At 36.8% G+C, this 27,067-nt stretch overlaps 2 protein-coding genes and 1 non-coding gene across 3 annotated transcripts; 1 reads left to right on the top strand and 2 right to left on the bottom strand.

Annotated features, from left to right (window-relative positions):
• Nucleotides 1–1,052: 1,052 nt before the first annotated feature.
• LOC112030351 (F-box protein At3g07870-like) lies at nucleotides 1,053–2,660 on the bottom strand. Its single transcript, XM_065770932.1, is given in 2 exon segments — nucleotides 1,053–1,577; nucleotides 1,579–2,660. Coding segments are annotated over 2 exon segments (1,179 nt in total). The 5' UTR covers nucleotides 2,494–2,660; the 3' UTR covers nucleotides 1,053–1,313.
• Nucleotides 2,661–6,193: 3,533 nt separating this feature from the next.
• LOC112032150 (uncharacterized) lies at nucleotides 6,194–8,917 on the top strand. The gene is made up of 3 exons (XM_065770877.1): nucleotides 6,194–6,973; nucleotides 7,055–8,538; nucleotides 8,869–8,917. The coding sequence occupies exons 1-3, from the start codon at nucleotides 6,194–6,196 to the stop codon at nucleotides 8,915–8,917; spliced, it is 2,313 nt and encodes a 770-aa protein (XP_065626949.1).
• Nucleotides 6,578–6,684, bottom strand: LOC112032178 (small nucleolar RNA R71). Its single transcript, XR_002885060.2, has one exon. It is a non-coding gene; the product is annotated as a small nucleolar RNA R71 (small nucleolar RNA).
• Nucleotides 8,918–27,067: the final 18,150 nt, after the last annotated feature.

The following is a 27,067-nucleotide window of genomic DNA, read 5'->3' as shown; positions in this document are numbered from 1 at the left end:
TATTTATAGAGTAATGCTTCAGACAAACTATTTTACAACATTTTTACAAACTGCTGATTTGACAAATTCTTACTAATTCTAATATGAGCTTATCACAAACATTATAATTTTACTTACAATAACTATTTGAAAAATACTAAAGCAACATCAACAGTTTGTAAAAATATTGTAAAATAGTTTATGCCTATAGTATTACTCATATTTATATATGCATAAGTATAATTGTTATCATATCTCACAAAGAGATAAGGTTTCTCTCCAAATTTATTTAGAAAGAAAATTTTCAAGCTCTCCTTAAATTTTTTATTTATTGGGTGTGAATTTTGAAAATCTAACAATTGGATTGCATATTCTTTATGTTGTTAACACATGTCAAATTTCGTTTAAATTGGATGTTATTTACTATTCGACCAATAAACTTATTTTTTATGCATAATTTTAGACTACAAAAACTTGAAATTTGAACAGTTGATTGATGACATAGCTATTGATTTTCGATCTAATTGAAATTTTGTAAGCATGAAGGATATAATAAAAACATGGAATCCAATGGTTACATTTTCAAAATTCACATCCAACAAAAACATATACGAGGAATTTGAATGGTTTCTTACCAAATTATTTTGGAGAGAAACCTTCTCCATCAAGTAGCTAGACAGTAAGCATTCTTTTATTCATTGTATGTACCCAGTTGCCCATTATGTAAGAATTTGTATCTAAAGTCTTTCCACCCAAGGAATTGTGAAATTAAATAAGGACAAAATTTAGCTACAAAATTGATTGTAGCCAAAGGCTATAACTTCTTTTCAAAAAATTAACATTACTACATATTTTGAAAATCTAGCCATTAGATTGTATATTCTCTACGTTCTTAATACAAATGTCAAATTTTGTGCCAATTGGATATTATTTATTATATAATTTTATATTTTATATTTTATGCATAGTTTTAAACAACAAAACTTGCAATTTAAATAATTTATTGATAATATAATTATTAATCTTTAATTTTCAATAAATTTTGCAAGCATAAATGATATAAGAAGAAAATATAATCCAATGATGGATTTGTCAAAATTTACCTCCAACCAAAAAATATTAAGTAAGGTTGTAGCTTAACCTTAAGTTACAACTAATTTTGTAACTAAAATTTGTTCATTAAATAATACAAATCAATTGGTTGAACCTATTGTTCATAGATGAAATTATAGTATAATCTTCCACATCTTCCAAGTGAACTCAACAATTCACATGAGAGATCACAATAAATAAATACTTGTTGAAACTATGGATCAGAAACACTTAGACATGATCTAAAACATAAGCACTCTTGAGCCATCTCCCATTGCAATGTCTTTAAGCGAAACAAAGCTTGAAGCATGAGCAGTTGCTTTAACATGTGTCAATAATATCCCATTAGGGTTCAACACTCTGAAGCTTTCTTGTGCAATATTGTAAATGACTGGACAACCTACGCAATCCAAGATAACTTCCCCATTTTTCAAAAAACATATAACTTGAACACTCTCAGGGTTCCACCAATGTTCCCATGGACTTGGGGATTTAATCACAACTCACAAGCTGTTTAGTCCAAGACTCTTTTACACCATATTCCTTCATCACCCAAATTTCAATATCCCAATCAGAAGCATACATACCAATTGAACTCAAAGAAAGGCAGTCTCCAAATATCCCAAGATTTGACCTTTTAAAACTGGCATAATATACCCTAGATGAAGGTAGTGGAATTGCTCGGAATTGCTCATTTTCAAGATCAAAAGAACGAATAAGCACTGAGCCATTAGGAAGTTTAACAAGCCAGTGAAGAGCTCCATCCACAAAAGTCCCAAACAAACTCCTATGGCGAGCAGGTGGAACATATTCAATTCTTCTCCAACCACCACTTCCTAGTGTATAAATCTCTACAAAGTCTGAATATTTAACCACTTTGTACTGCTTAGTCTTGGGGCTAAATCCAAACCCAGATACAAATTGACCATCTGGCTTTGTTTCACCATTTGGCAGGGTCAAATAATCACCAGTTATAGGATTTGATATGTATATGGGATTAGCCATCCTAATATCACAAGAGCAAATCAACCCATTACATGAATTCACTAGAGTAGATTCAAGGTAGGTGAAATTGTTAAACTTGGCAATTATAGAAGTGGGTTCTTCTTCTTGAGGCTCAAGCAAGTAAAGCCCACCAGAATTGCCATGAGGGAATAGGCTAGATTGAAGCATAACACCAGTGGGTTTGATACCATGGTGTAGTTTGGCAAAACTAGGATCTAAGAGTAGGTCACGCCAAGACTTGCATACATACCTGCATCGTATTAAGGCTTCAATAGGGAGCTTGAGCAAGATTTCCAATGTGACATGCGACGGCAATTCTGAGAAATAGCATCGGTCAGTGGTGGTTGTGATGGATTCTTTGTTTTTTTCGTCAAGAACAACTTTGTCTGCTTTGATACTGTAGTTCTTGCTTTCCATGGAGTTAGGTGCTCTTTGCTGCTTCTTTTTTTTGGGTTGGTAGGTGCTTGTTTTCTGTTGGAGGCAATTAGACAATGAATGAATGGCATAGAAAAGAAAGCTAGAACAAATACCAGATGAAAATAAAGTGTTCAGAATATTCTATTACCAAATGCCAAATGTGTGGCAATTGAGTTCTCTTCAATTTTCCTTTAAAATAAAATAAAATTATATCGTAAGTCAATTATTAATACACCTTGTTATAATATTTGGGAAATGTTGAAGAATGCTCTAAGTGCAATGGTCTAGGAATTGATAGGGATATTTTCATCCATAAAAGTCATCAGTTCACTTTGACCCGTTAGGATAGATGCCTCCTCTAATGGGACCTACCAACCACAGACCTATTGGGATAAATTCCCTATTCAATATCCTCAATGTCCTAATGGGTTAGTGGTTCACCTTCCCCAAAGACCCGTCGGGTATCTTGGGTATGTGCCCGATGAGCGATTCATGCCTTGTCCTCTACTCGCATACCAACAGACGAATAATTGGACCGACAAGTGGGTGATCATGCTGATAGTTGAGTATACTAGGTCCCAAAAGCCTTTACGTGTTCTCCACTCATGTGACCCTACATGGAAATAACTTGCACACCACGCCTAAAGACCTTACTACACGTTCTTATCTTCCCCATATGGGAAGAGAAGCCCTAAGATATCAGAGCTTTACCTCCAAATTTTCTCTACAAGAAAAACTCTTACATTCAGGAGATCTTGGTTAGCTCTACACCACTATATAAGCACCTAACCTCCTCTTCCTTAAGGTACGTGAAAATTCCTAGCTCTCACACTATTGAGTTCTTGCAGATTTTCCTATCTCTAACTTAACATTTGAAGGGTCTTTGGCCTGCACTCCCACCAGTAATCTCTTTTGGTTCTTCATTTTCTTATTCTTTAGGTACCTTCATTGGTGCACATGGACAATTAACTCATTGATGATTTTGTGCATCATTAGTTGGTGTTGTCTATTAAAAAGAGTGATTAGTCATATTACTGCTTCTAAGACAAAGAGTTGCATGGTCAAGACATGTTCAATGGCTACCATCAACTAGGAGATTGAAAACCCCTCCAGCGCCTTAGAAAGACAAGTACAACCATGGCAATTAAGCGGCTTACCCAACGCAATTAGGACTTAGAGCAACAATTGAACCAAAGGAATGAATGACGTCCTAACAACCAATGTGACGAACAGGACAATGATGAGCACAACGACAGCCACCTCTTGATAGGAGACCGCTAAGAAAGGGAAGATTAGGAAGAAAGCAATGTCGCCAGCAGGTGGGACTGACAGGACATGCAAATGATGAAAGAGAAGATGGTATGATGATGAACACCATGAAAGGGCGAGTGTCCACCAACTTGGACGAACTAGTCCATCGAATTGACTCATCCTTCTCTGCGCAGGTCACCTTTTTCCCCCTTCCAGCCAAGTTTTGAATGTTGTAAGTAGAAGCATATGACGAATCAAAGGACCCACTTGACCATCAAGCAGAGCAAGGGGTTTCAGATGAAATCATGTGCAGAGCATTCCCCACAACTAGCTAGAGTATGGTTCGGCAAGATAGCCCCCAACACTGTCTCTACTTTCAAGGAGTAAAAATGGGCATTTTGTCACACACTTCATTGGCGAGCAAAGATACAAGAGGTCTTTAGTGAGCCTTCTAAACATCAAGTAACGGTAGGCAAGAGCTTAAGGTCATACGTGACTTAGTTCAACAAGGAGGCTTTGTTGATTGACAAAGCTGGTGACAAGGTTTTGGTCATGACTTTCACCAATGGATTTCAATCCGGGGAATTCCCTTTCTCCATCTACTAGAATGGCCTAAAGACCATGGCTAACATTTTATACAGATCTATGAAGTACACTGAGGACGCCATGATAGCTTGAGGGGGCAGGCTGAAGAAAAGGGAGAAGCAAGATGACCTTCAACCAGATAAAGGAAGAAAGTCAGCCTAGACGAATGACTAGAGGGACGAAAGAAGGTCGAGGCCTCCACCTAGTAGGATTGCCAACTGATGTGCATGAAATATATACAATAAAGTACTCACATATCTACATATTTAGCTTTACTTTTATGTTATTTTGTTATTGATTATATAATATCTTTGTGTTGTAGGTAACAAGTGCTTTACATGCAAAGTGGGGCTAGGCCAATTAAATTCAAGTCCAATTGGAGCAAGAAATCATAGGAAATTTGCACCAAATCCAAGTCCAATTCAGATTAGGATTCCAGCCTGCACATCAGTTAGTATTTTTGGCATAACTTTCGAATCAGATATCCAATCAAGATGATTCAAGTTGGGCTGGAAAGTTACTTAAAGGGCTACAACTTTGTAGTTTATCAAAAGTCAGAATTCTGAATTTAAATGGGCCAAAATTGTCGGTTAAATGAAGCCTAAAAATCTGGAATTTTCTCCAAACGAGAATTCAACTTGTAATAGGATTCCTTGACCTATTTAAAGGCTCTTTAGGGTAAAAAGAAGGGGGGAGAAACCTGAGAGGAAAAGGGGGCTACCGCATAGAAGAATTTGCTTTTGGGAGTCTTTCTGAGGAGGAGGATCTGAGGACAAAGGCGAGAGCTTCATGTTGATCAACCAATTCGGATGAAAGACATAAGTTTTATTTGTTTTACTTTCAATTTTATTATGAACTAAATTTTATTTTCTAGAGCGTTGATGTAGTCTAGCAATGAACACACAATTTATTTTCTGAGTTATTTTATTTTTATTATTTCCATGATTGAGTGTTTTATTCTTATTCTTAATGCTTACTATTTTTCTTTATGAATTATTGTTTGATCAATTGAATTACAATGAGACCGAGAGGTGATTTGTTATTTTAGTTCTAGAATTAAACACCATTAGTTGAGCAAAAGTAGAGATGCTTTACCGCAATTAGTGTGATTTTTTAGAAAATTCAAAGTACGTAATGAGTCTCCAATTAATTAAATTCACATAGAGATATGGAATTGTTATTTGAAGATATTTTTGATATTATTCGGGAGAATATATTGAATACTTAAGGAATTTTTAATCATCAATGGGAGATTATTAGAATTTAATAATTAGGAAGAATAAATTGTGTGGGATTTGTTAGGTGAAATCAACTGCTCTAGATCCATTCTTATCATATTTTTACACTGTTAGAGTTTTATGCTTTGTTAATTCCTTTTATTCGTAGATTTATTTTTATTAAATAGTTTAATTTAATTTAGATAGTAGAACATTCCATTTGTTTTCAAATTTCCAAATAGTAATTTATTTAGTGAATTTTGGTATTCAATAACATAGTTAATCCTTGTGGATTCGACATTCATTTTCTAAAAATACTTTACTACTTGTTACGATTCTGTGCGCTTGTAGATTATTTTACGCAAACAAGTTTTTGGCGCCGTTGCCGGGGATTAACTATTTGTTATTGATATTGATACTAGCTAGATATTTACTACTTTGGATTTTATTTCACTTATTCAAAAATTAAAAAATTAAAAAAAAAATTAATTAGTGCATCTGAGTTTGTTTTCTTTCTTTTCAGGAATTAGAAGTGCATGCCCCGATCTAAACTATTAGAGCATACACTCTTTGATCCTGAAATTGAAAGAACCTTACGTTAGCTCAAGAAAGAAAAGAAGAAAGAGGCCAACACATCTCTATCTAATATGGCCGATCAAGAACAAAAGGCGTTAAGAGATTATGCTATGCCCTCGGTAAATGGAGCTACATCGAGCATAAGGAGGCTAGCCATACAAGCCAATAATTTTGAGATCAAGCCGGCCATCATTCAGATGATACAACAGACTGTCCAGTTCGGGGGGCTGTCACAAAAGGATCCTAATGTCCATATTGCAAATTTCTTGGAAATTTGTGATACTTTTAAACATAATGGAATGACAAATGATGCGATTCGACTAAGGCTTTTTCCCTTCTCACTTAGGGATAAGGCAAAAGTTTGGTTGAATTCTTTGCCACCTGGCATCATTACTACATGGAAGGAGTTGGCACAAAAATTCTTAGCAAAATATTTCCCTCCTGCAAAGACAGCAAAGCTAAGGAATGATATCACCACGTTCATCCAATTTGAGGGTGAATCATTATACGAAGCATGGGAGAGGTACAAAGATTTATTGCGAAGGTGTCCTCATCATGACCTTCCAGCATGGCTTCAAGTGCAAACATTCTACAATGGTTTAGGAGCTACAAACAGGTCTATGGTTGATGCAGCAGCTGGTGGAGTTTTAATGAGTAAAACTCATGAGGCAGCCTATGAACTTCTAGAAGAATTGGCATCCAACAACTATCAATGGCCTACAGAAAGAGCAATGCCAAGAAAGACAGCTGGAGTTTTAGAACTTGATTCTATTACCTCATTGGCGACACAAATGGCAACTTTGTCTCAACAACTAGGTAAAATGAATGTTAATGCTATTCAAACTAATGTTGTTTGTGATCATTGTGCAGGAAACCATTCAAGTGTCGACTCTTAAGTGGGAAATCCTTTTGCCCAATCGAGTTATGTACAGACAAATTACGTGTCAAATTTTCAACATCAAAATAACCCATACTTGAACACGTACAATCCTGGATGGAGGAATCACCCCAACTTCTCATGGAGCAATAACCAAGGGCAGGCTAAACCACCTCAGCAATTTCCACAGCAAGAGAAGAAGCCAACACTTGAGGACATGTTCATGCAGTACATGCAAAAGACAGATGTGGTGATCCAAAACAACTCAGCTTCAATCCGCAATCTTGAGGTGCAAATCGGTCAGCTCTCAAGCATGCTCACAGAGAGGACTGCAGGAACTTTGCCAAGCAACACTATCACCAATCCGAAAGAACATGTAAAGGCAATATCATTGAGAAGTGGACGAACATATAAGGAGCCAAAAGTAACAAATGCCAAACAAGATGAAGCTGTAGATAATGAGAAGTCAAAGATGAGGGAAGTCGAGTCAGAGATGAAAGAAGTGGAGCAAGCTGAGAAAACTAAGGAGGATGAAAGAGCTTCAAAATCCAAAAAATCCAGGGAAGTTACTTTTAAGACTTATTCTCCTTCAATTTATGATCCACCAATTTCTTTTCTGCAAAGATTAAGAAAAAACAATGTGGATGATCAGTTTTCTAAATTTCTAAGTATATTTAAGCAATTGCATATTAATATTCCTCTCATTGAAGCTTTGGAACAAATGCCTAAATATGCTAAATTTTTGAAGGATATTATATCAAGGAAGTGGAAACTGGAGGAGCATGAAACAGTAATGCTGACAGAGGAGAGTAGTGCAATCTTACAAAAGAAGCTGCCACTTAAGCTGAAAGATCCGAGGAGTTTCACTATCCCTTGCACTATAGGAAAATCTTATTTTGATAGAGTTTTATGTGATTTAGGGGCAAGTATTAATCTAATGCCTCTCTCTATTTTTAGGAAATTGGGTCTTGGAGAAGTAAAGCTGACCACTATCTCTTTACAATTGGCGGATAGATCTATTAAATATCCAAGAGGAGTTATTGAGGACGTATTAGTAAAAGTTGACAAGTTCATCTTCCTGACTGACTTCATTGTCCTTGATATGGATGAGGACGAGGAGATCCCTTTGATAATGGGTCGACCTTTCCTTGCGATGGGGAGAACCTTAATTGATGTCAAGCAAGGAAAACTTGTTTTGAGGGTCGGAGAGGATGAGGTCACTTTTGATGTATTTAAGCCTATGAAATTTCCTGCTGAGACACATTCTTGTTTTCAAATAAGTGACCGAGATGTGATTATGGCCGATGAGACTTGTGCAACTGATTTTCTAAAGTTACCACTTGAGGTATGTCTTACTCGCTCTACACCTGTTAAATTCAATGATGAAGAGGTTAAAGAGTGTGAAAGATATTTGGAGGCTACACCACTCTTTTCTCCTTCAATGCAACCAAAAGTAGAAGACTTAAAATCATGTCAGCCAACATCTCCACCAGAGGAACCACCTAAACTTGAGCTCAAACCGCTTCCATCAAATTTAAGGTATGCTTTCTTAGGCCAAGACTATACTTTTCTAGTTATTATTAACAGTTCTTTGAGTGATGTAGAGGAGAAAAAGTTGCTGAGAATCTTGCGGAAACACAAAATGGCTTTGGGTTGGACCATCTCTAACATCAAAGGAATTAGTCCTTCAATTTGCACGCACAAGATTTTAATGGAGGATAACGTCTAGCTACAGCCGTTAAATAAAGCGCTTTTGGGAGGCAACCCAAGTGTTTTTTATTTATTTATTTATTTATGTTTATGTTTTTATTTTTTATTTTATTTTTTATTTTTTTTCTTTATCTTATTGTTTTTTCTTTCATTTTGCAGGAATAAAGAGACCACAGAAATCTTCAATGGGTACATAGCTGCACCCTAAGAAAAAATATTCAATTAAAATCAGGGGAGCATCTCTTCTCCTTTCTCATTCTTTTATTTAGTTTTTCTTCCTTTTTCCCATTGAGGATAATGTGAAATTTAAGTTTGGGGGAAGGGAATTTATTTTATTTATTTCCCAAAAAAAAAAAAAAAAAACTTTCTTTTGCCTAGCTTGAGGTTTGTGTTTTAAGTTCATTATACTACTCTTGCTTAAAGAATTTCATTGCTTTCATGCTCAATTCATTGCACATGCACGTAGCCACTAAGACATAACTTGTTGTTGAAGGATAAAAATGATTAGAAAATCTTGATGATAACAATGTGGAGACTATAACCCTTGTGAGTTTTGAGCCAATCATTATTTTTGGAGGGTTATTTATTTTTTTCTAATCTTAAAGTTCATTTGGAAGTGTGTAACATATTTCCCTTGTTGTAGTCTCATTGTTCTTGCTTTTGGCCAAGAAAAAATGATTTTATGCCACACTTGAACCTTTTGAAGTCATTGATATTGAATGAACTATACTAGTCTTTGAGAGAGTTGCATCTGCCATACTTGGCTTCTTCCAATACTTCCCAGTAGCACCAAAAACGTCACTTGACACTCTGAAATGGTGTGGTAAGTGTTTGGGCTATCAACCTTTCAATGGTATGGAAATGGAGAAGAAGGAGTTGAGGAAAATCCACAAGCAATTGTGTAGAGAAATATGGGTATAACAATCTCCAACTCTCAAGGTTTGTGGTTAGGGTTTTCTCTCTGAAGTACTCCTCAACATTTGTGGGTAATGTGGGTATATATAGTGTGGGTACAGAAAATGTGTATCAAATAGCACAGTCTGGCCAAACAAAATGTTTTGTAAGTGTCTCGCGGGAAGGCCTTACCCACGAGCTACTCGCGAAACACAGCTGTCTCCATTTGTACTGACTCTTCACATTCCAATCATGTGCAGGGCACATGCATCACTTCATGGGATGCCTAGTAGCGAGATACCCGCGAGAAATATTCTATCTTCAATTGCTTAAGTCTTCACACTTTCTCTCTCTCTATCACGCAACCCTTACAATTAAATCCTACAATAAATACAAGGTATAAAATATTGAATAAAATTACAATCAAATTTATCACAAAATTAAAGCTAACAAAACACATGGTTTTAAATTACAACTTTACAAAATCAAATCTCATTCTTTTTACTCTTTACAAAAATAGGTCTGATTTTTTTTTTTTCTTTTAAAAGAGGACATTATTCATAAGGAAAATTTATTTAAATTAATTTTCTCAAGTGTTTGTCATGTGTGTTATAACATATCATTCAACATCATACGAAAAGAGTATGTAATGGTCATTAGAGTCTAGAAGACTAGACTCTGCCTGGGCAGAATGGGTGCTTATCACCTTCCCATTTCGTAACCTAGCCCCCGAACTTAGGATTTTTGTTAGTAGACTAGTATTTTGCCTTTAATTTTGGTAGAATGTAACTAGGACCAAAGCTTTGTATTTTTTTTTTTTTTTTGCATAGATTGTAACTAGGACCAAAGCCTTGTAAGGTTAATCTACCAAAATGTACCTTTTTTATTCAATCAATGACATTTGAAGTATTTTGAATATGTAATTTTATTTATTTTTTCTTATTTTTTTGTAAAAAAATAAGTGGCAACTCCACACCATTTACCCAAAAAGAGAGGCACCCCTTTTGAGAGCACCCCATGACATCCCTTCGGGAATTTTCGCCATGCCTATGGTCTTTCCCCTAACTTTTGCCTAGACTGCCCTTTTAGGTTTTCAATTAAGCAAGGTTCTCTTACCTTAACTTTTGCCTAGGCCGCCCTTTCGGGTTTTCAACCTAGCAGTCTTTTTTCTTTAGTTTATCCATGTTAATTGGGCGAAGCATCTCTTCCCCATCCAAATCTGTGATCCTTATAGCACCTCCAAACATGATTTTCTTAATGATAAAAGGCCCATACCACCTTGGCTTCATCTTTCTTCTTGGATCAAAATTCTCATCTCTAAGCACCTTTAGGACCAAGTCCCCTACTGTAAGGTTTCTCGGTTTCCCTTTTGTTAGGACATATGTGATTCAATGTTAGAAACATATGTCAATATTTTATGTAATTGGCTAATCCTTTGACAAAACGCACTTTACTTGTAATTGGATAGATCTATGATGTGTTTAATACTTCAAGGAATAAGGTTTCAAGTTCAAGTGTTAAAGCCATACAAGTCTACCCAAGAATCAAGTGAGAAAGTGTTGGATTTTAAACTCGACAGCTAGCTCGACAGCTTGCATCTATCAAGGTTTAAAAGCCGTTTCAACCTATGGCTCGTCAGCTATCTTGATAGATGGCTATCTTTCGAGGTTTGTAAAACTCAAATTTTCAGAGCTGTTTTTCATCCAATTTGTCGGTGTATGTTCGGGCTTTCTTTTCTCACAATCCTAAACATATATAAGAATTATTTTAAGGGCCTTCTAGGGTTGCGCAAGTGTGAAGCAAAGTTTTGTTCATGCAAATTGTAACCGAAAGCAAAATTTGTCCTAGTTCATATTTCTCTTGAAGAAGCTGCTATGTTTGTACACTGTAGGGTTTTGTGACCAAGGAGCTTCTTGATCTTCATCGTGTGATGAACTGAAGAACTTTGCAGCCAACACCTTTCTTAAGTTGGTAATTAAGTCACGTATTGGGATTCGCGCTCTATTGGTTAGTCACATACTAGGAACTGTGCATTGAAAGGAGAGATTGCCACTACAGAACAAGTCCAATTGGGTATTGGAGTAAGGGTTCATCTAAAGGTTGGTATAAGGTACTGGGATTCCTTTACTTATAACCACTTATTGTGATAATAATGAATTCTTGAGAGTGGTGACTTTAAAATCACCCTATGGGGTTTTTGCTGTGTTGGTTTTCCCCATTCGAAAACAAATCATTCGTGTCAATTTAATTTCCGCTACATTATTTTAATTGGTGATTTTTTTGTGCTGCTATGCATATTGTATGTTAATCTGATTAATTAATTAACTTGGCTAATTAATTGGTTAATTTATCACAAGGGGTCAATACATTCTTGGTCTATCACCTTTCTTGTTGAATGCTCTAGCAATACTTTTTTGGTACCCTTGTGCATGGTATTGTATCCTAGGCCTTTTCTCATCTATCAAATCTAATTATTCATATCTCGCCTTAGCCCAATCCTCTTCTAGGACTTTGGTTTCCACTAATACCCTCAAAGATTGTATCTCCACCTCAATAGGAAGCACCACCTCACTACCATAAACCAAAGAGTAAGGTGTTGCACCAATTGACGCACATATAGAAGTTCTATAACCCCATAAGGCAAACGGAACCTCTCGGCCCAATCTTTGTATGTCACTACCATCTTGGCTAGGATGTTCTTCAGATTCTTATTAGCTGCTTCTACGGCCCCATTAGCTTGTGGTCGATATGGTGAAAACTTGTGATGCTCAATGTTGTACAACTCTATGCCCCTTTGAACCTCCCCTTCAAAGTGGGAACCACTATTAGAAATGATCTCTTGGGGCATCCGAAACTGACATATGATGTTGTTCGCTAAGAACCAAGCCACATGCTTAGTGTAAGGTTGAAATTTATCAACCATTGTGTTAGCTTTATTCTGTGCCAATTTGCTTATAATTTAGCACTTAGTAACCTTGTATTTAGGTGGGATTATTGTAAGGGTAGTGTGTGAGAAGATGTGAAGAAAAGCTCAAGTATGTGCAAAGAAGCAGAGCTTCGCGGCTAGGACTTGCGGGTGGCTCGCGGCTACAACCGTCAAATGCAGGCACGTGAGATGCACACAGGGAAGTTGAAGGGTCGCGCCAGCTGTCACACTACAGGACAAAAGTCCCAAGCTGGCCAGGCCGTTACGTTGCGACTTGAACTCGCGACTTGGACAAGCCGCAAGACCAAGCTGTCAATTTACCTTGTTTGGCAAAAACTGTCTCTTCGTATTCCTTTCTCACCCCACTATATATAAACCCTTATACCCATGATTTTAAGAGAGTTTCCAGAGAGAATTTTGTGAAAGAAACCCTAGAGAAAAAACAAGATTGCCTCATCCCCAATCTTTACCTTAGAGACTCTACAAATTCCTCTACTCTTTTCCTCTCCATTGTCACATCCTTGAGAGGTCATTGACCAAACCCTTATTTCACCACACCTATGTCTGTGAGAAAGTTCATTTGGTGCTAAGGGAAGCAATTTGGAAGGAACCAATATACATTGGTTGATGCTATGGTATAGTAGCAAAATCCGAAAAGTTAAAGAAGAAATAGGTTCGGCGTAACCTCGTTAGAGCAAGAAGCTTGGAGGGCTTAGGTACTTGGGTAGATTAGGCTTGGAGGGTCTTTTGCTGTTCATGTATCCCAACTACATTCTTTAATAGATTAGTTACCGCTTGGAGGGCGGCGGAGAGGTTTTACACCGAGGACTTCGGTTTCCTCTTCGATAACACATCGTGTGTTGTCCGTGTGTTTGCATCTTTCTTTCCTTTATCTTTGCCTTATATTTACTGCTGTGGATGTGTTTATATTTGGTTTAGATTGTTTATCAATTATGTTGTAAGCTTGTTATCATGTTCCGCACATTAACTGTTTGATATAAAGCTTGAATTGGTAATTTTATAATTGGGGATCTAAACGTTCAAAGGTGTTTTACATGTTTTTGAACTTTCAATTGGTATTAGAGCGGGTACACTTGTTGGGGTTTACATACCTGAGTGTGATCCTTGACCCCCTGTTAAGATGGATAGGTCTCAATCTCTCAATGTTCCAACATTTTTTGATGGTAATAATTATGCCTTCTAGAAAGTCAGAATGAGAGCATTTTTATGTTCTATAGATGATACCGTTTGGGATGCGGTTGAGATAGGTTGGACTAAGTCGACGGATCCTAAGTCCACTTGGGATAAGGCAGCTCTCGCAGCAGCCAATGCTAATACTAAAGCGTATTTTTTGTAGTGTGTCTCTTGATAAATTCCATAGGATCTCTCATATGATGGTAGCCAAGGAAGCTTGGGAGATTTTGGAGACAACTTATGAGGGGACTAAGAAGGTGAAGGACACAAAGCTCCAAATGCTTACCACCAAGTTTGAAGAGCTTAAGATGGGTGAAGATAAATCGTTTGATTCATTCTATGGGAAGCTCAACCAAATTGTTATTGCTAAGCTCAATCTTGGTGAGAAGATTGAGGATACTAAGGTGGTGAGAAAAATTTTGAGGTCCTTACCGGAAAACTTTCGGGCAAAAGTCACAGCCATAAAGGAAAGCAAGGATTTGGATGAAATTAAGATCCAAAAGCTCATTAGATCACTTCAAATGTATGAGCTTGGACTACCTTCTCACAAGACGAGTAAATTGCTTGCTCTTAAAACCATCACAGAAAGAATTGATGATCCTTCCGAAGAAGATGGAGTGGAGAAGGAAGTAGCGTATCTTGTAAAAAAGTTCCGCAAATTTCTGAAGATGAAGAACAGTGTGAAACCATTCAATGGAGGGAAATTTTCATCTTCAAGAGGTGATAGGAAAGAGTTTACGAGGAAAGAAGGGAAGGATTCTCAACCTTTTTCAGACATTGTATGCTATGAGTGCAATGGCCATGGACATCTAAAGAAGGAGTGTCCAAATTTTCTGAGGGGAAAAGGCAAGGCTTATGCCACGACGCTCAGTGATTCAGAATCTTCTGACTCTGACTCGGAAGAGAGTTGTGACAGAGAGGGAAACTACTCCGCCTTCATGACCATTGCTCATGTAGAGTCATCGGATGATTTGGGTGCACTTGTGAAAGAGCTTGGTGAGCATTCTGATTCAAAGTCTCTTGGGATTGTGGAAGAATCAGATGCTGAAGAGGAAGAAAATACAGCTAATCTTCAAGAAAATTACTCCTTACTACTTAAGAAGTCTGGAGAGTATGCAAGGGTAGCCAAGGCAGCTGTGAGGAAAATGAAGAAAGCTAGGGAAGATTACAGAAGTCTCTTAGTCGGATATAAAGAGACTAAGTGTGAGATTGAGACACTAAATGGCGAGCTGTCTGTAGCCTATACGAGGGTGAGGTTTCTTGAGTAAGAGGTAGTGCAAGCTCATGCCAAGATAGAGAGAGTCTCCTCTCAGAAGTTAGAAGATTTCATATCATCTCAAAAACCTTCCTCAGACAAGTCCGGGTTGGAATACACCGGAGGAAGTTGCTCGTCAGCCAAAGAGACGGCTGAAGTAAAGTTTGTATGGGCCAAAGAGATGGCTGTGGATAAGCCTATTCCTAAGAAAGTTAAGATTGAAAGGAAGGAGAATGTGGCTGATCAACGGGTGATAAATAAGTCCCGTAGTCAATCAGAATCCAGATATGGAGCTAGAGGGAGATCAGTTCCAAGATCACAACAGGATTTGAGAACGGAATTTGTTTGTCACTATTGCGGATTGCAAGGACATACCAGACCTAACTGTCAAAAGCTAAGAGCAGACAACAATGCAAGTGCACCTCGGTTACAAGAAAGAAGAAATGACATGAGGTCTTGGGGTGGTGAGCAACCAAGAAGTCAAAACCATGATCCAAAAATGATGGACGTGATGAAGATGATCAGTGCCTTCACCAATTGCCTGGAAAGCTTCACACGAAGGTTTGACAGTCCCAACTCTCGTACCCGATCTATCAAGAATATCACCCCAAACGCATGTGACGTGTAGGTGACAAAGGGTACTCACGTATAAGCATTACAACATGTCCATGCATCAATACTTCCCATGTTTGTGAATATGCCTAGTTGTGTGCTTTTTGCTAGTATTTAGGTTATTATTTTGTATGAGTGGTTGTCTTTGATTCAAATGTTTTTACATTTTTTATGTTTTTGATCAACCTTTTACTGCTTTTGTGTCAAAAATCCAAAAACACATAAAAAGTAGAAAATCCAAAAAGTTTGATCGGTTTTGTTGAGTTCTATCTCAAAGCATGTTTTGCCTTGTACCTTTGTACTAATGGTTTTGTGTATTTAACGAGCTTAACTTGTCTCTTATGCACTCATATCATTGTGGAAGAAATTCTGAAATCTATGTGACTGTTGTAAATAGATCTTCAACCTTGTCATGAATAATTAGTGAATGGTTTTGTTGATCTTGAGACATGCATAGACTCATGCCTATATATCTTCCCACTTTTATTTTTATGCTTAAAAGAGCTCTCTAAATGTAAATCTCCTAATAAAAAGGGATATTGATCGGTGCAAAACTGCAAGTGCACAGTATCGTAGTTTTATAGTAAAATGATGAGAAGAGTATCGTCCTCAGGGATTGGTAACTTACTTTTGACAAATACCAAAGTTATGCTAATCTTGATTTTATCTAGAGAAGTCACTAAGATTGTTGTAATTGGAATTTAAAATAAAATCAAATTAAAGAAAATAAGCAGAGGAAAAACAATATGTTGTTCAAAGATCAAATTAATGGGAAGAAAACTTCTAGGAAATCGATTTCACCTAATCCCTCACTATGCTTTACTCATCTAGCTAATTTAATTTAATTCTCTCTGTTTGTTAGAAATCTCCAAAAAACATCCAAAAGCCTCTTTCAATTGCTTTCATGCTCAATTCATTGCACATGCACGTAGCCACTCAGACACAACTTGTTGTTGAAGGATAAAAATGATTAGAAAATCTTGATGATAATAATGTGGAGACTATAACCCTTGTGAGTTTTGAGCCAATCATTATTTTTGGAGGGTTATTTATTTTTTTCTAATCTTAAAGTTCATTTGGAAGTGCGTAACATATTTTCCTTGTTGTAATCTCATTGTTTTTGCTTTTGGCCAAGAAAAAATGATTTTATACCACACTTGAACCTTTTGAAGTCATTGATGTTGAATAAACCTATAATAGTCTTTGAGAGATGAGATTAGGCCATTTTCGTCTACTTTGAGCCATATATGTGTTTTTGTTTTTTGGGGATACATTATCGCTAGTCACCCCATTGAGCCTTTTAATTAGCCTTCCTTCTTAAAGCCCTTGTCCATAGTGTTTTAAGATGGAATTTGATCAGTTTGTTTCAATGTGGTGGTTTGTGCGAGAATTCAAAGAAGAAAAAAATTGTACAGAGTTCCATTTACTCCAATGTTTTGAGTTGCTTAGTAACTAGGGGTATTCATTACCAATGTTTACTCTTACGTCAAACCGTAACTTGAAATATGAGTATGTAAAAGCACTTCAAGTTTGTGACTTGTAGAGTAATTGGGTGCATCCATCACAAATGCCTGCATTCACATCAAAAGATACTTGACAACTTGAAGTAAGTAAAAAAAAAAAAAAAGGGAAAAGTGTCAAAAAGAAGAAATAAAAAGGGTTCTCATCAAATTTTGAGAAGTGAAATGTAAAGGAGTATTGCTTTGAAGAAGAAGAGTTGAAAAAAAAATGTTGAATGGAAATTCCAAAAAGAGTTGACATTCCGACAAATCTTGAAAACACTTCTTATATTTACCTTTACCCATTTTTATTTCATACTCTTTACTTTTACCTTACATTACGTCCTAATAAAGTCCTTATTTGATTTTGAAGATTGTGTAGTTCAGATATTGATATGACTGAATATAAAGTGTGGTATAAATTTTTTTTTGGCATCTTTTCATGAGACTACTTGTTCTTTCTTGATTAAGTATTTTTCATGTGATTTTTATGTGAGATTTTTATTTTTCTTACATTATTCCACTCACATATATTGTTGAGAGTGTTACACCCCATTTCAAAGTGATTTCATTTGTTGAGTGATAACATCGGAAAGGTTTGAGTTGAAGCATACTTTCAAATAGAAATTCAAGTCAAGTTTATTTTAAAACTAAGAGTATGTTTGGGTTGGCTACCACTTTTCACTCACAATGAGTTTTGATGACATGAGAAATTTCTTTAGCATTTGCAGTGTTTTTGAACTTGAACTAATCCTCTTTGCAAAAGGCAATTGAAAAAAAAAATGGATTTTCTTTGTTTTTTTTTTTTAGTATTCATTCTCAAAATTTTGTGGTTATATTCCCTGCAAACCCTCACGAGACTACAACTCGTCCACTAGTGTAAGCTAGGGGTTTAAAGGCTTGTTGCATACGCTAAATGCAATCAAAATTTCCAGCGAAAGTGGATTAGTTAGAATATTTTCTTTGTTTTGTTTTACTCTTTATCTGTTTTGCTCGAGGACTAGCAAAAATGTAGGTTTGGGGGTATTTGATGTGCATGAAATATATACAATAAAGTACTCACATATCAACATATTTAGCTTTACTTTTATGTTATTTTGTTACTGATTATATAATATCTTTGTGTTGTAGATAACAAGGGCTTTACATGCAAAGTGGGGCTAGGCCAATTAAATTCAAGTCCAATTGGAGCAAGAAATCAAAGGAAATTTGCACCAAATCCAAGTCCAATTCGGATTAGGATTCCAACCTGCACATTAGTTAGTATTTTTGGCATAACGTTTGGCTCAGATATCCAATCGAGATGATTCAAGTTGTGCTGGAAAGTTAACTTAAAGGGCTACAACTTTGTAGTTTACCAAAAGTCCGAATTCTGAATTTAAATAGGCCAAAATCGTCGGTTAAATGAAACCTAAAAATCTGGGATTTTCTCCAAACGGGAATTCAACTTGTAATAGGATTCCTTGACCTATTTAAAGGCTCTTTAGGGTAAAAAGAAGGGGGGAGAAACCTGAGAGGAAAAGGGGGCTACCACATAGAAGAATTTGCTTTTGGGAGTCTTTCTGAGGAGGAGGATCTGAGGACAAAGGCGAGAGCTTCATGTTGATCAACCAATTCGGATGAAAGATATAAGTTTTATTTGTTTTCTTTTCAATTTTATTATGAACTAAATTTTATTTTCTAGAACGTTGATGTAGTCTAGCAATGAACACACAATTTATTTTCTGAGTTATTTTAATTTTATTATTTCCATGATTGAGTGTTTAATTCTTATTCTTAATGCTTACTATTTTTCTTTATGAATTATTGTTTGATCAATTGAATTACAATGAGATCGAGAGGTGGTTTGTTATTTTAGTTCTAGAATTAAACACCATTAGTTGAGCGAAAGTAGAGATGCTTTACCGCGATTAATGTGATTTTTCAGAAAATTCAAAGTATGTAATGAGTCTCCAATTAATTAAATTCACATAGAGATATGGAATTGTTATTTGAAGATATTTTTGATATTATTTGAGAGAAAATATTGAATACTTAAGGAATGACTGGAGGGATGAAAGAAGGTCGAGGCATCCACCTAGTAGGATTGCCAACTTCATCCACTGAGCACCCTTCTCGACTAAGTCCTCATGTAGATAAAGGATGACTTAGAACTAGCATAATTGGACAAGATAAAGGGTGATCCTTACAAGAGACCGAGGAACAAGTATTGCTGTTTCCATAGGGACCACGAGCACGACGCTACTGAGTACTACAACTTGAAGCTACAGATAGAAGCCTTCATTAAGCAAAGGAAGCTACAACGGTTCATCGGGAGAGAAAGAGCCGTAGATAACCCACTAAGGGATACGGAGCCCAATCGACAGGCTGAAGAGCAACTAAGAGCTTTACTTGAAGAAATAAGGGTGATTGTAGGAGAAAGCACAATGGTTGGTTCCTCTAGGAAAGTAAGGAAAACATACATATGGATGGTGCAGAGTGTCTAGATCACTGGCTGTCTGCCCAAGTTGACAAGCGTTGACGACCTAATTATCAACTTCACTGAAGAACATGCCTAATGACTCCACAACCCTCATGACAATGCTCTAGTCATCAACCTATCAATTACTAACTTTAATACCCGAAAAGTCTTAGTGGACAATGGAAGCTTAAAGGACATCCTATACTACCCTTCCTTCTAGAAAATAAGGATCGACAAAGAGCGGCTTCTTCCGTCAAACACATCACTCATAGGGTTCAATAATACCAAAGTCTTCCATGTTGGGTCCATTACTAGACCTACCCTTAGTAGCTCACCAAAGACATCACGTTTTTTGTTGTCGAATGTTATTTGGCCTACAATGCCATTATTGGACAGCCTACTCTTAACGCATGGAGAGTAGTCACCTCTACTTACCACCTGCTAGTTAAGTTCCCGACGGAATATGGAATGGGGGAGGCACATGGGGATTAGATGGTGGCTCATGAATGCTACATAGCCATGTTGGAGATGAATGATCATTTGTAAACTTTGAACATTGAAGAATGATGGGTGATGGTAGAACTGACGGAAGCCTTGGAGGACGTATCCCTTGATGGCGATAATCCGTACTGAATTACCTGTATTAGCACACAGGCCAGCCCCTCGATTCGTGAGGAACTCACCTTCTTCCTACGGGATAACCTAAACATTTTTCTTGGAACTATGAGGACATGCCAGGAATTGATTTGAGTATTATGCTTCATCAACTCAACGTCTCTCCATCCTTCCCTCCTGTCTGGCAGAAGAAGAGAGTCTTCACCCAAGAAAGAGACAAGGTCATAGCAGAGGAGGTTTATAAGTTGTTAGGGGCAGGATTCATTAGGGAAGTCTACTATCCTGACTAGTTGGCCAATGTGGTAATGTGTGTAGACTTCACCGATTTAAATGGGGCGTGCCTAAAGGATAGCTACCTACCCCCTTATATCGACCTCCTCATAGACACCACAGCTGGGTACCAGCTGTTAAGTTTCATGGATGCTTTCTCCGGCTACAATAAGATAAAGTTAGACAAGTCTGGTCAGGAGAAGACTTCGTTCATCACAAGCCAAGGGCTTTTTTCCTATAAAGTCATGCCATTTGGGCTGAAGAATGCTAGAGCGACCTACCAAAGACTTGTGAACAAGATGTTCACCTAGTAGATGGGTGAAGTGTAGAAGTGTATGTAGATGACATGTTAGTAAAAAGAAAGAAGTAAGAACACCACTTGGACGACCTTCAAGAAACATTGGAGACCTTTCGTCTCTACAACATGGAGCTTAGCCCTAGTAAGTGTGTTTTTGCAGTATCGTTAGGAAAATTTCTTGGCTTCATGGTGTCCCAACGAGGCATCAAGGCCAACCTCAACAAAATTCAGGTCATACTAGAGATGGCGCCTCCAAAACAATGTCAAGAGGTGCAGAGTTTGAACGGAAGGGTTGTAGCCCTCAACAGGTTCGTCTCCTGAGTAACAAACAAGTGCTTACCATTCTTCAAAACGTTGAAGAAGTCTTTTGAGTGGAACGACGAATGCTAGAGAGCCTTTGCAGAGTTGAAGGCATACCTTATGTCCCCACCACTGTTTAGTCCATCTAAGCCTGATGAAAAGGTCTCCCTTTACCTAATTGTATCCCCCACGGCCGTCAACTCAGCTCTTATTAGAGAAGCGAACCACATGCAGTTGCTTGTCTACTACACTAGCCAAGCACTTAGGGGTGCAGAAGAGAGGTATACCCTTATGGAAAAGTTGGCCTTTGCTCTGATTACAGTTGCCCATAAACTCCACCCATATTTCCAAGCACAAACCATAGTGTTCCAGATGGACAAACCTCTAAGGAAGATGATGAACAATCTAGATGCTACTTGATGATTGGTCTTAAGGGTGATAGTGCTAAGTGAGCTTAACGTGCAGCACTGTCCAAGGTCTGCAATTAAATCCCAGGCTTTAGCTAACTTTGTCATTTAGTTAACACCAAGGGAGAGTGAAGGCTAGGGGGTAGTGCCATGGATGGTACAGACGGACAAGTCATCCAATCGGCATGCTAGAGGAATCAGAGTTGTCCTACGATCTCCAAAGGGGACCAAATAGAGTGTGTGGTTTGCCTCTAATTCTCAAACAAGGCTGAGTATGAAACCTTACTAACGAGCCTTGACTTGGCTAAAGTAGCAGGGGCCTCGTAATCATACGTAGTAATTCCTAAGTCATTGTCGAGCATGTCAATGGAGTGTTGGGATTAGTGCCCTAGAATCCAATTGTATGATGTTATGTATGATATTATGTATGACATGATGTATGACTTAATATTGTAATTAATAAAGTTGTTTTATTATTCTCTAAAATAATGGTAACATGAATATTTGGACATTATCATTTAGTCTATGAGATGCATAGTATGTGATTTATGTGATTTAGTTAAGAAGATATAAGTCACAAGTTCTTTGTAAACTCAGAATTTTAGTTTGTAGTCGGTGATGAAATTGGGCATTTCATCTGTGAAGACTATAACATATCAACTAAGATGATTTGTCTTGATCATGGAAGTGGAGACTTCTAGTTAATATGTTGATATGTTTTAAGAGTTAAGACATATTGAACTGGACCGCTGTGAGATTTATTATTCTCCTAATGATTGTCAATTGAATAATAAATCTTACGAATTATATTTGTATAAACTCTTAATCCTGAGAGAATAATGTACCTGATCATGAAGTGTAGGTTACTTTGATATATCAAGAGTGAGATCTAATGTAACGGTCAAAACCTCAGTATATTGGGCAGTCACATTTAGTGTTGATGGAACATATATTCTCAAGATGAAATTCATAGTCTCTTAACGGAGATATAAAATATTCCCTTGAGATAAGTTTAATGGGTTTAGTTATTCAGAGAATTAGGCCTAATCACTTTGGTAAGAAATTACTAAAGTATATATTTATGAAATTGGATTTCATAAATATATAATGAATAACTTAAAAGGATTAAACCGGGTACTCAAGGATTGAGATGTAGTAATCTTTAAAGTGACAGTCTATATTCATGACTTTGAATTACTACGAATATTTTATGAAGGGTTTACGTGTATAATAAAGTCTTGGGATATAATTTATTAATAAGGCTTAGAGTGTAATTATATTTATATAGTGGTATTAAATATAACTAATGGTAACTTTGAATTTGTCAAGAGTTGACAAAAAAGCCTAAGGCCCATTGGAGCTAGTGTCTTATTGGTTCCTTTTGGTTCCACTCCAAGCCACATGCTAAAGCCCAATTGGAAAGGCCCAATAGACCAGCCCAATTAGATAATTTGTTAGTTATAAAGGGAGAAACATACATAATTTTTTCATAAGTGAAAAGAAAAAGAGAGACATCATTGTGAAATGATGTGTATGTGGTGTAAAGTCACTTGATTATTCTCCCTTGGAAATTGATTGAGAGACCACACTTCTTGGGAGTAAAGTGGAATTGGAGTGAAGATTAAAAGTGTTCCCAAGTACTTCTAATCTTTTGTTTTGAATTTCACTGCACCAAGATACGCTATCTTGTTCTTAAATTTTGAAATTTACATAGTGCATGTTATCAATTATGAATGAAATAGATTCATGTTTGTTGCTTCCACTGTATGTTTTGTATGAGATACAAAACTAGATTTAACCAACATGGAGACTACGAGGCCAAAGGTGAATAGATGAAGAAGGACCTAAGCCTAGTCAAGAAATGAATGAATCAAGATTTTGCAGTGGAACTCGTGCAGATCCCAAGGGAAGAAAATGAGCGCAATAGAAAATTAATGTATTTACTTCATTCGCAATTGATAACTTGTACTATATAAATTTCAGAATTTAAGAACAAGAGAGTGTACCTTGGTGTGGTGAAATTCAAAACCAAAGATTAAAAGTACTTGGGAATAGTTTTAATCTTCACTCCAATTCCACTCGTGCCCAAGAAGTGTGGTTTCTCAATCAGTTTATATGTATGTGTAAGAGAGTGTTTCACACTCACATACAAACAATTTCATTCTCATACAAAATTATGTATGTTTCTCTCCTTATAACTGATTATCTAATTGGGCTAGCCTTTTGGGCCATTCTAATTAGGCTTTAGTATGTGGGTTGGAGAGGGACCAAAAGGGAACAAATAAGACACTAGCTCTAATGGGTTTTGGGCTTTTCTATCAACTCTTAACAAGCCTAAAATTACCATTGATTATATTTAATACCATTATATAAATATAATTGCACTCTAGGCCTTATTAATAAATTATATCCCAAGACTTTATTATACACACAACCCCTTCATTAAATATTCATAGTAATACAAAGTAATGAATGTTGACTGCCACTTTGAAGATTATTACATCTTAATCCTCTAGTACTTAGTTTAATCCTTTAAGTTATTCATCATATATTTATGAAATCCAATTTCATAAATATATACTTTAGTAACTCTTTACTAAAGTGGTTAGGCCTAACACTCTGAATAACCAAACCCATTAAACTTATCTTAAGGGAATATTTTATATATCCGTTAAGAGATTATGAATTTCATCTTAAGAATTTATGTTCCTTCAACACTAAATGTGGCTGCTAACATACTGAGATTTTGATCATGACTTTAGATCTCAGTCCTGATATATCAAATCAACCTACACTTCATGATCAGGTTCATTATTCTCTAAAGATTAAGAGTTGATGTAAATAGAAGTCGTGAGATTTATTATTCATTTGACAATCGTTAGTAGAATAATAAATCTCACAGTGGTCCAGTTCAATATGTCTTATCACTCAAAACATATTAACATATCAACTAGAAGTCTCTACTTCTATGATCAAGACAAATTATCTTAGTTGATATGTTATATAGTCTTCGCAAATGAAATGGCCAATTTCATCATTGACTACAAACTAAAATTCTAAGTTTACAAAGAACTTGTGACTTATATCTTCTGTGACTAAATCACATATTATACATCTCATGGACTATATGATAATGTCCAAGTATTCATGTTACCATTATTTTAGATAATAATAAAACAACTTTATTAATCACAACATAATGTCATACATAGTATCATACAATAGGATTTAAAGGGGACATATCCTAACACATCAAATATTCACCTGCCATTAAGGAAATAGATATATTGGTAATCCCGACGGGGGTCGATTGGACAACTCCAATCATCTCCTACATAAAAAATGGAACACTTCCCAAAGACCACAAAGCTTTCAGAAGCTTAAATGTGCAAGTGTCACGCTTTGTGTTAATAGGAGATATTCTTTACAAAAGAGATTTCTCCTGCCCATATCTAAGATGCCTAGTCCCCGACGAAGTTGACTACATTATGAGAGAAGTCCATGAAGGAGTATGTGGGAACCATTCGGGGGTGCGGTCACTAGTTCACAAGCTCATACGAGTAGGATATTATTGGCCCACCATACAGAAGGGCACCTAATCCTATGTAAAAGCATGTGACAAGTGCCAATGATTTACCAACACTATATGGCAACCATGGAAAGAGCTTACTCCAATGAATGCCCCATGGCCTTTTGCCCAATGAGGACTCGACATTATGAAGCCTTTCCCTATGGTGATACAACAGAACAAGTTCCTTATCGTGGGAGTTGATTACTTCACCAAATAGGTTGAAGTGGAACCTTTAACCATTATCACTGAGAAGAACATTTGAAGCATCGTCTAGAAGCAATTTGATAACGACGCATTGTTTGTCTCTTTAAGATCCCCAAGGTCCTTGTCTCTAACAATAGATAGCAATTTGATAATGACACATTCAGAGACTTCTGCCAGCAGCTAGGAATCAAGAACCATTACTCTTCACTTGCCCACCCATAGGCCAATGAACAGGTTGAGGTTACAAACCGATCCTTTCTCAAAATAATCAAGACTTGGCTTAAGGGGGAAAATGAGATATTGCTAGATGAACTACCAAGCATCTTTTAGGCATACAAGACGATGACACGAACTCCCACAGGTGAGACACCATTTTGCCTTCCATTTGGAAGTAAGGCAGTCATTACAGTAGAAGTAGGGCTAGCAAGCTATAGGATAGCTCATCATGATGAAGGGAGGAATGAAGAAGGAATATGCCTACACTTGGATTTACTAGATGAAGTTAGGGCAACGGCTGAACAACAGATGGCTCGCTACCAAGACCTTATGGCTAAGCACTACAATATCAAGGTCAAGCCTCGGCACTTTAGCGTTAGGGACCATGTCCTAAGGAAGCTGATGACGGCTACTAAAGATGCTATACAAGGCAAGCTAGGCCCTAATTGGGAAGGACCCTAAAAAATCATTGACTACTACAAGAGGTAACTACCACCTAGGGATGCTCGATGGACAAAGACTACATCACCCTTGGAACGCCGAGCACCTATGGAGATACCACCAGTAGTGCACAAACTACAAAACTATGTTATAGCTTTTCCTTTAAATTTTGTTTAGTAAACTATTAAGTTTTCTAGTTGTTCAATTTTTGTTAAACTCTAGAGGCCCGTTAGACCATTTATCTACATTTTTCATTTGGATTATTTTTAAGAGAAATTTTTCCTAAAGAGTTATTCATCTACAACAAGGAAAAGCTTAGAAATTCTAAAGTCCTACCTATGGGGTGGATTGATGACTAAGGACACCAATAGGTGCCTGGTCACTCAAAAAATTATGAGTCCTACCTACAAGGTGGACCGATGACTAAGGACACTAATGGGGGCCTAGTCACTTACAAAAAATTCTAAGTCCTACCTATGGGGTGGACTGACAACTAAGGACACCAACGGGTGCTTGGTCACTTACAAAAATTCTAAGTCCTACTTACAGGGTGGATCGACGACTAAAAACACCAACATGTGTCTGGTCACTTACAAAAAATCCTAAGTCCTACCTATGCGGTGGACCGATGACTAAGGACACTTACGTGTGTCTAGTCACTTACAAAAAATCCTAAGTCCTACCTATGGGGTGGACTAACGACTAAGGACACCGACGTGTGCCTGATCACTCAAAAAACAATTCTAAGTCTTAGCTATAGGATGGACCGATGATCAAAAGTACCGATGGGCACCCTGTCACTTATGAGAAAACGTAAGTCCTACCTTTGTCTGGCCCAACAACCAAAGGTGCCGACAGACAGACGAACCATCATACCGATGGACACCTAGTCCATTGCTAAAATAAAAGTCCTCTTATCAAGCTAAAGTCTTAGTTAACTGATGGGTATAAACACTTAACATTTTTGTTGTGAAAGCATTCTTATTAGAGTGAGGCATTCAAAACCGACGGATGCATCAAACACCCGAAATATATATTAAAGAAATATGTATAAAAAATGAAAATTAGCATAAATATATGGAAATTATGTTCAAACCTGATTAGGGCATAAATACTACTTGTGCCAAAACAAGGCACCTATATTGTTTTCAAATTACATAAAAAAAAAAAAGAAAAAGAAAAATGAAGACTTAAA

This window comes from Quercus suber, unplaced genomic scaffold (genome assembly GCF_002906115.3).
Source record: "Quercus suber isolate HL8 unplaced genomic scaffold, Cork oak 2.0 scaffold_37, whole genome shotgun sequence".
In the NCBI taxonomy this organism is placed as follows: Eukaryota; Viridiplantae; Streptophyta; class Magnoliopsida; order Fagales; family Fagaceae; genus Quercus; species Quercus suber.
This window is presented reverse-complemented; position numbering and strand designations above follow the sequence as displayed.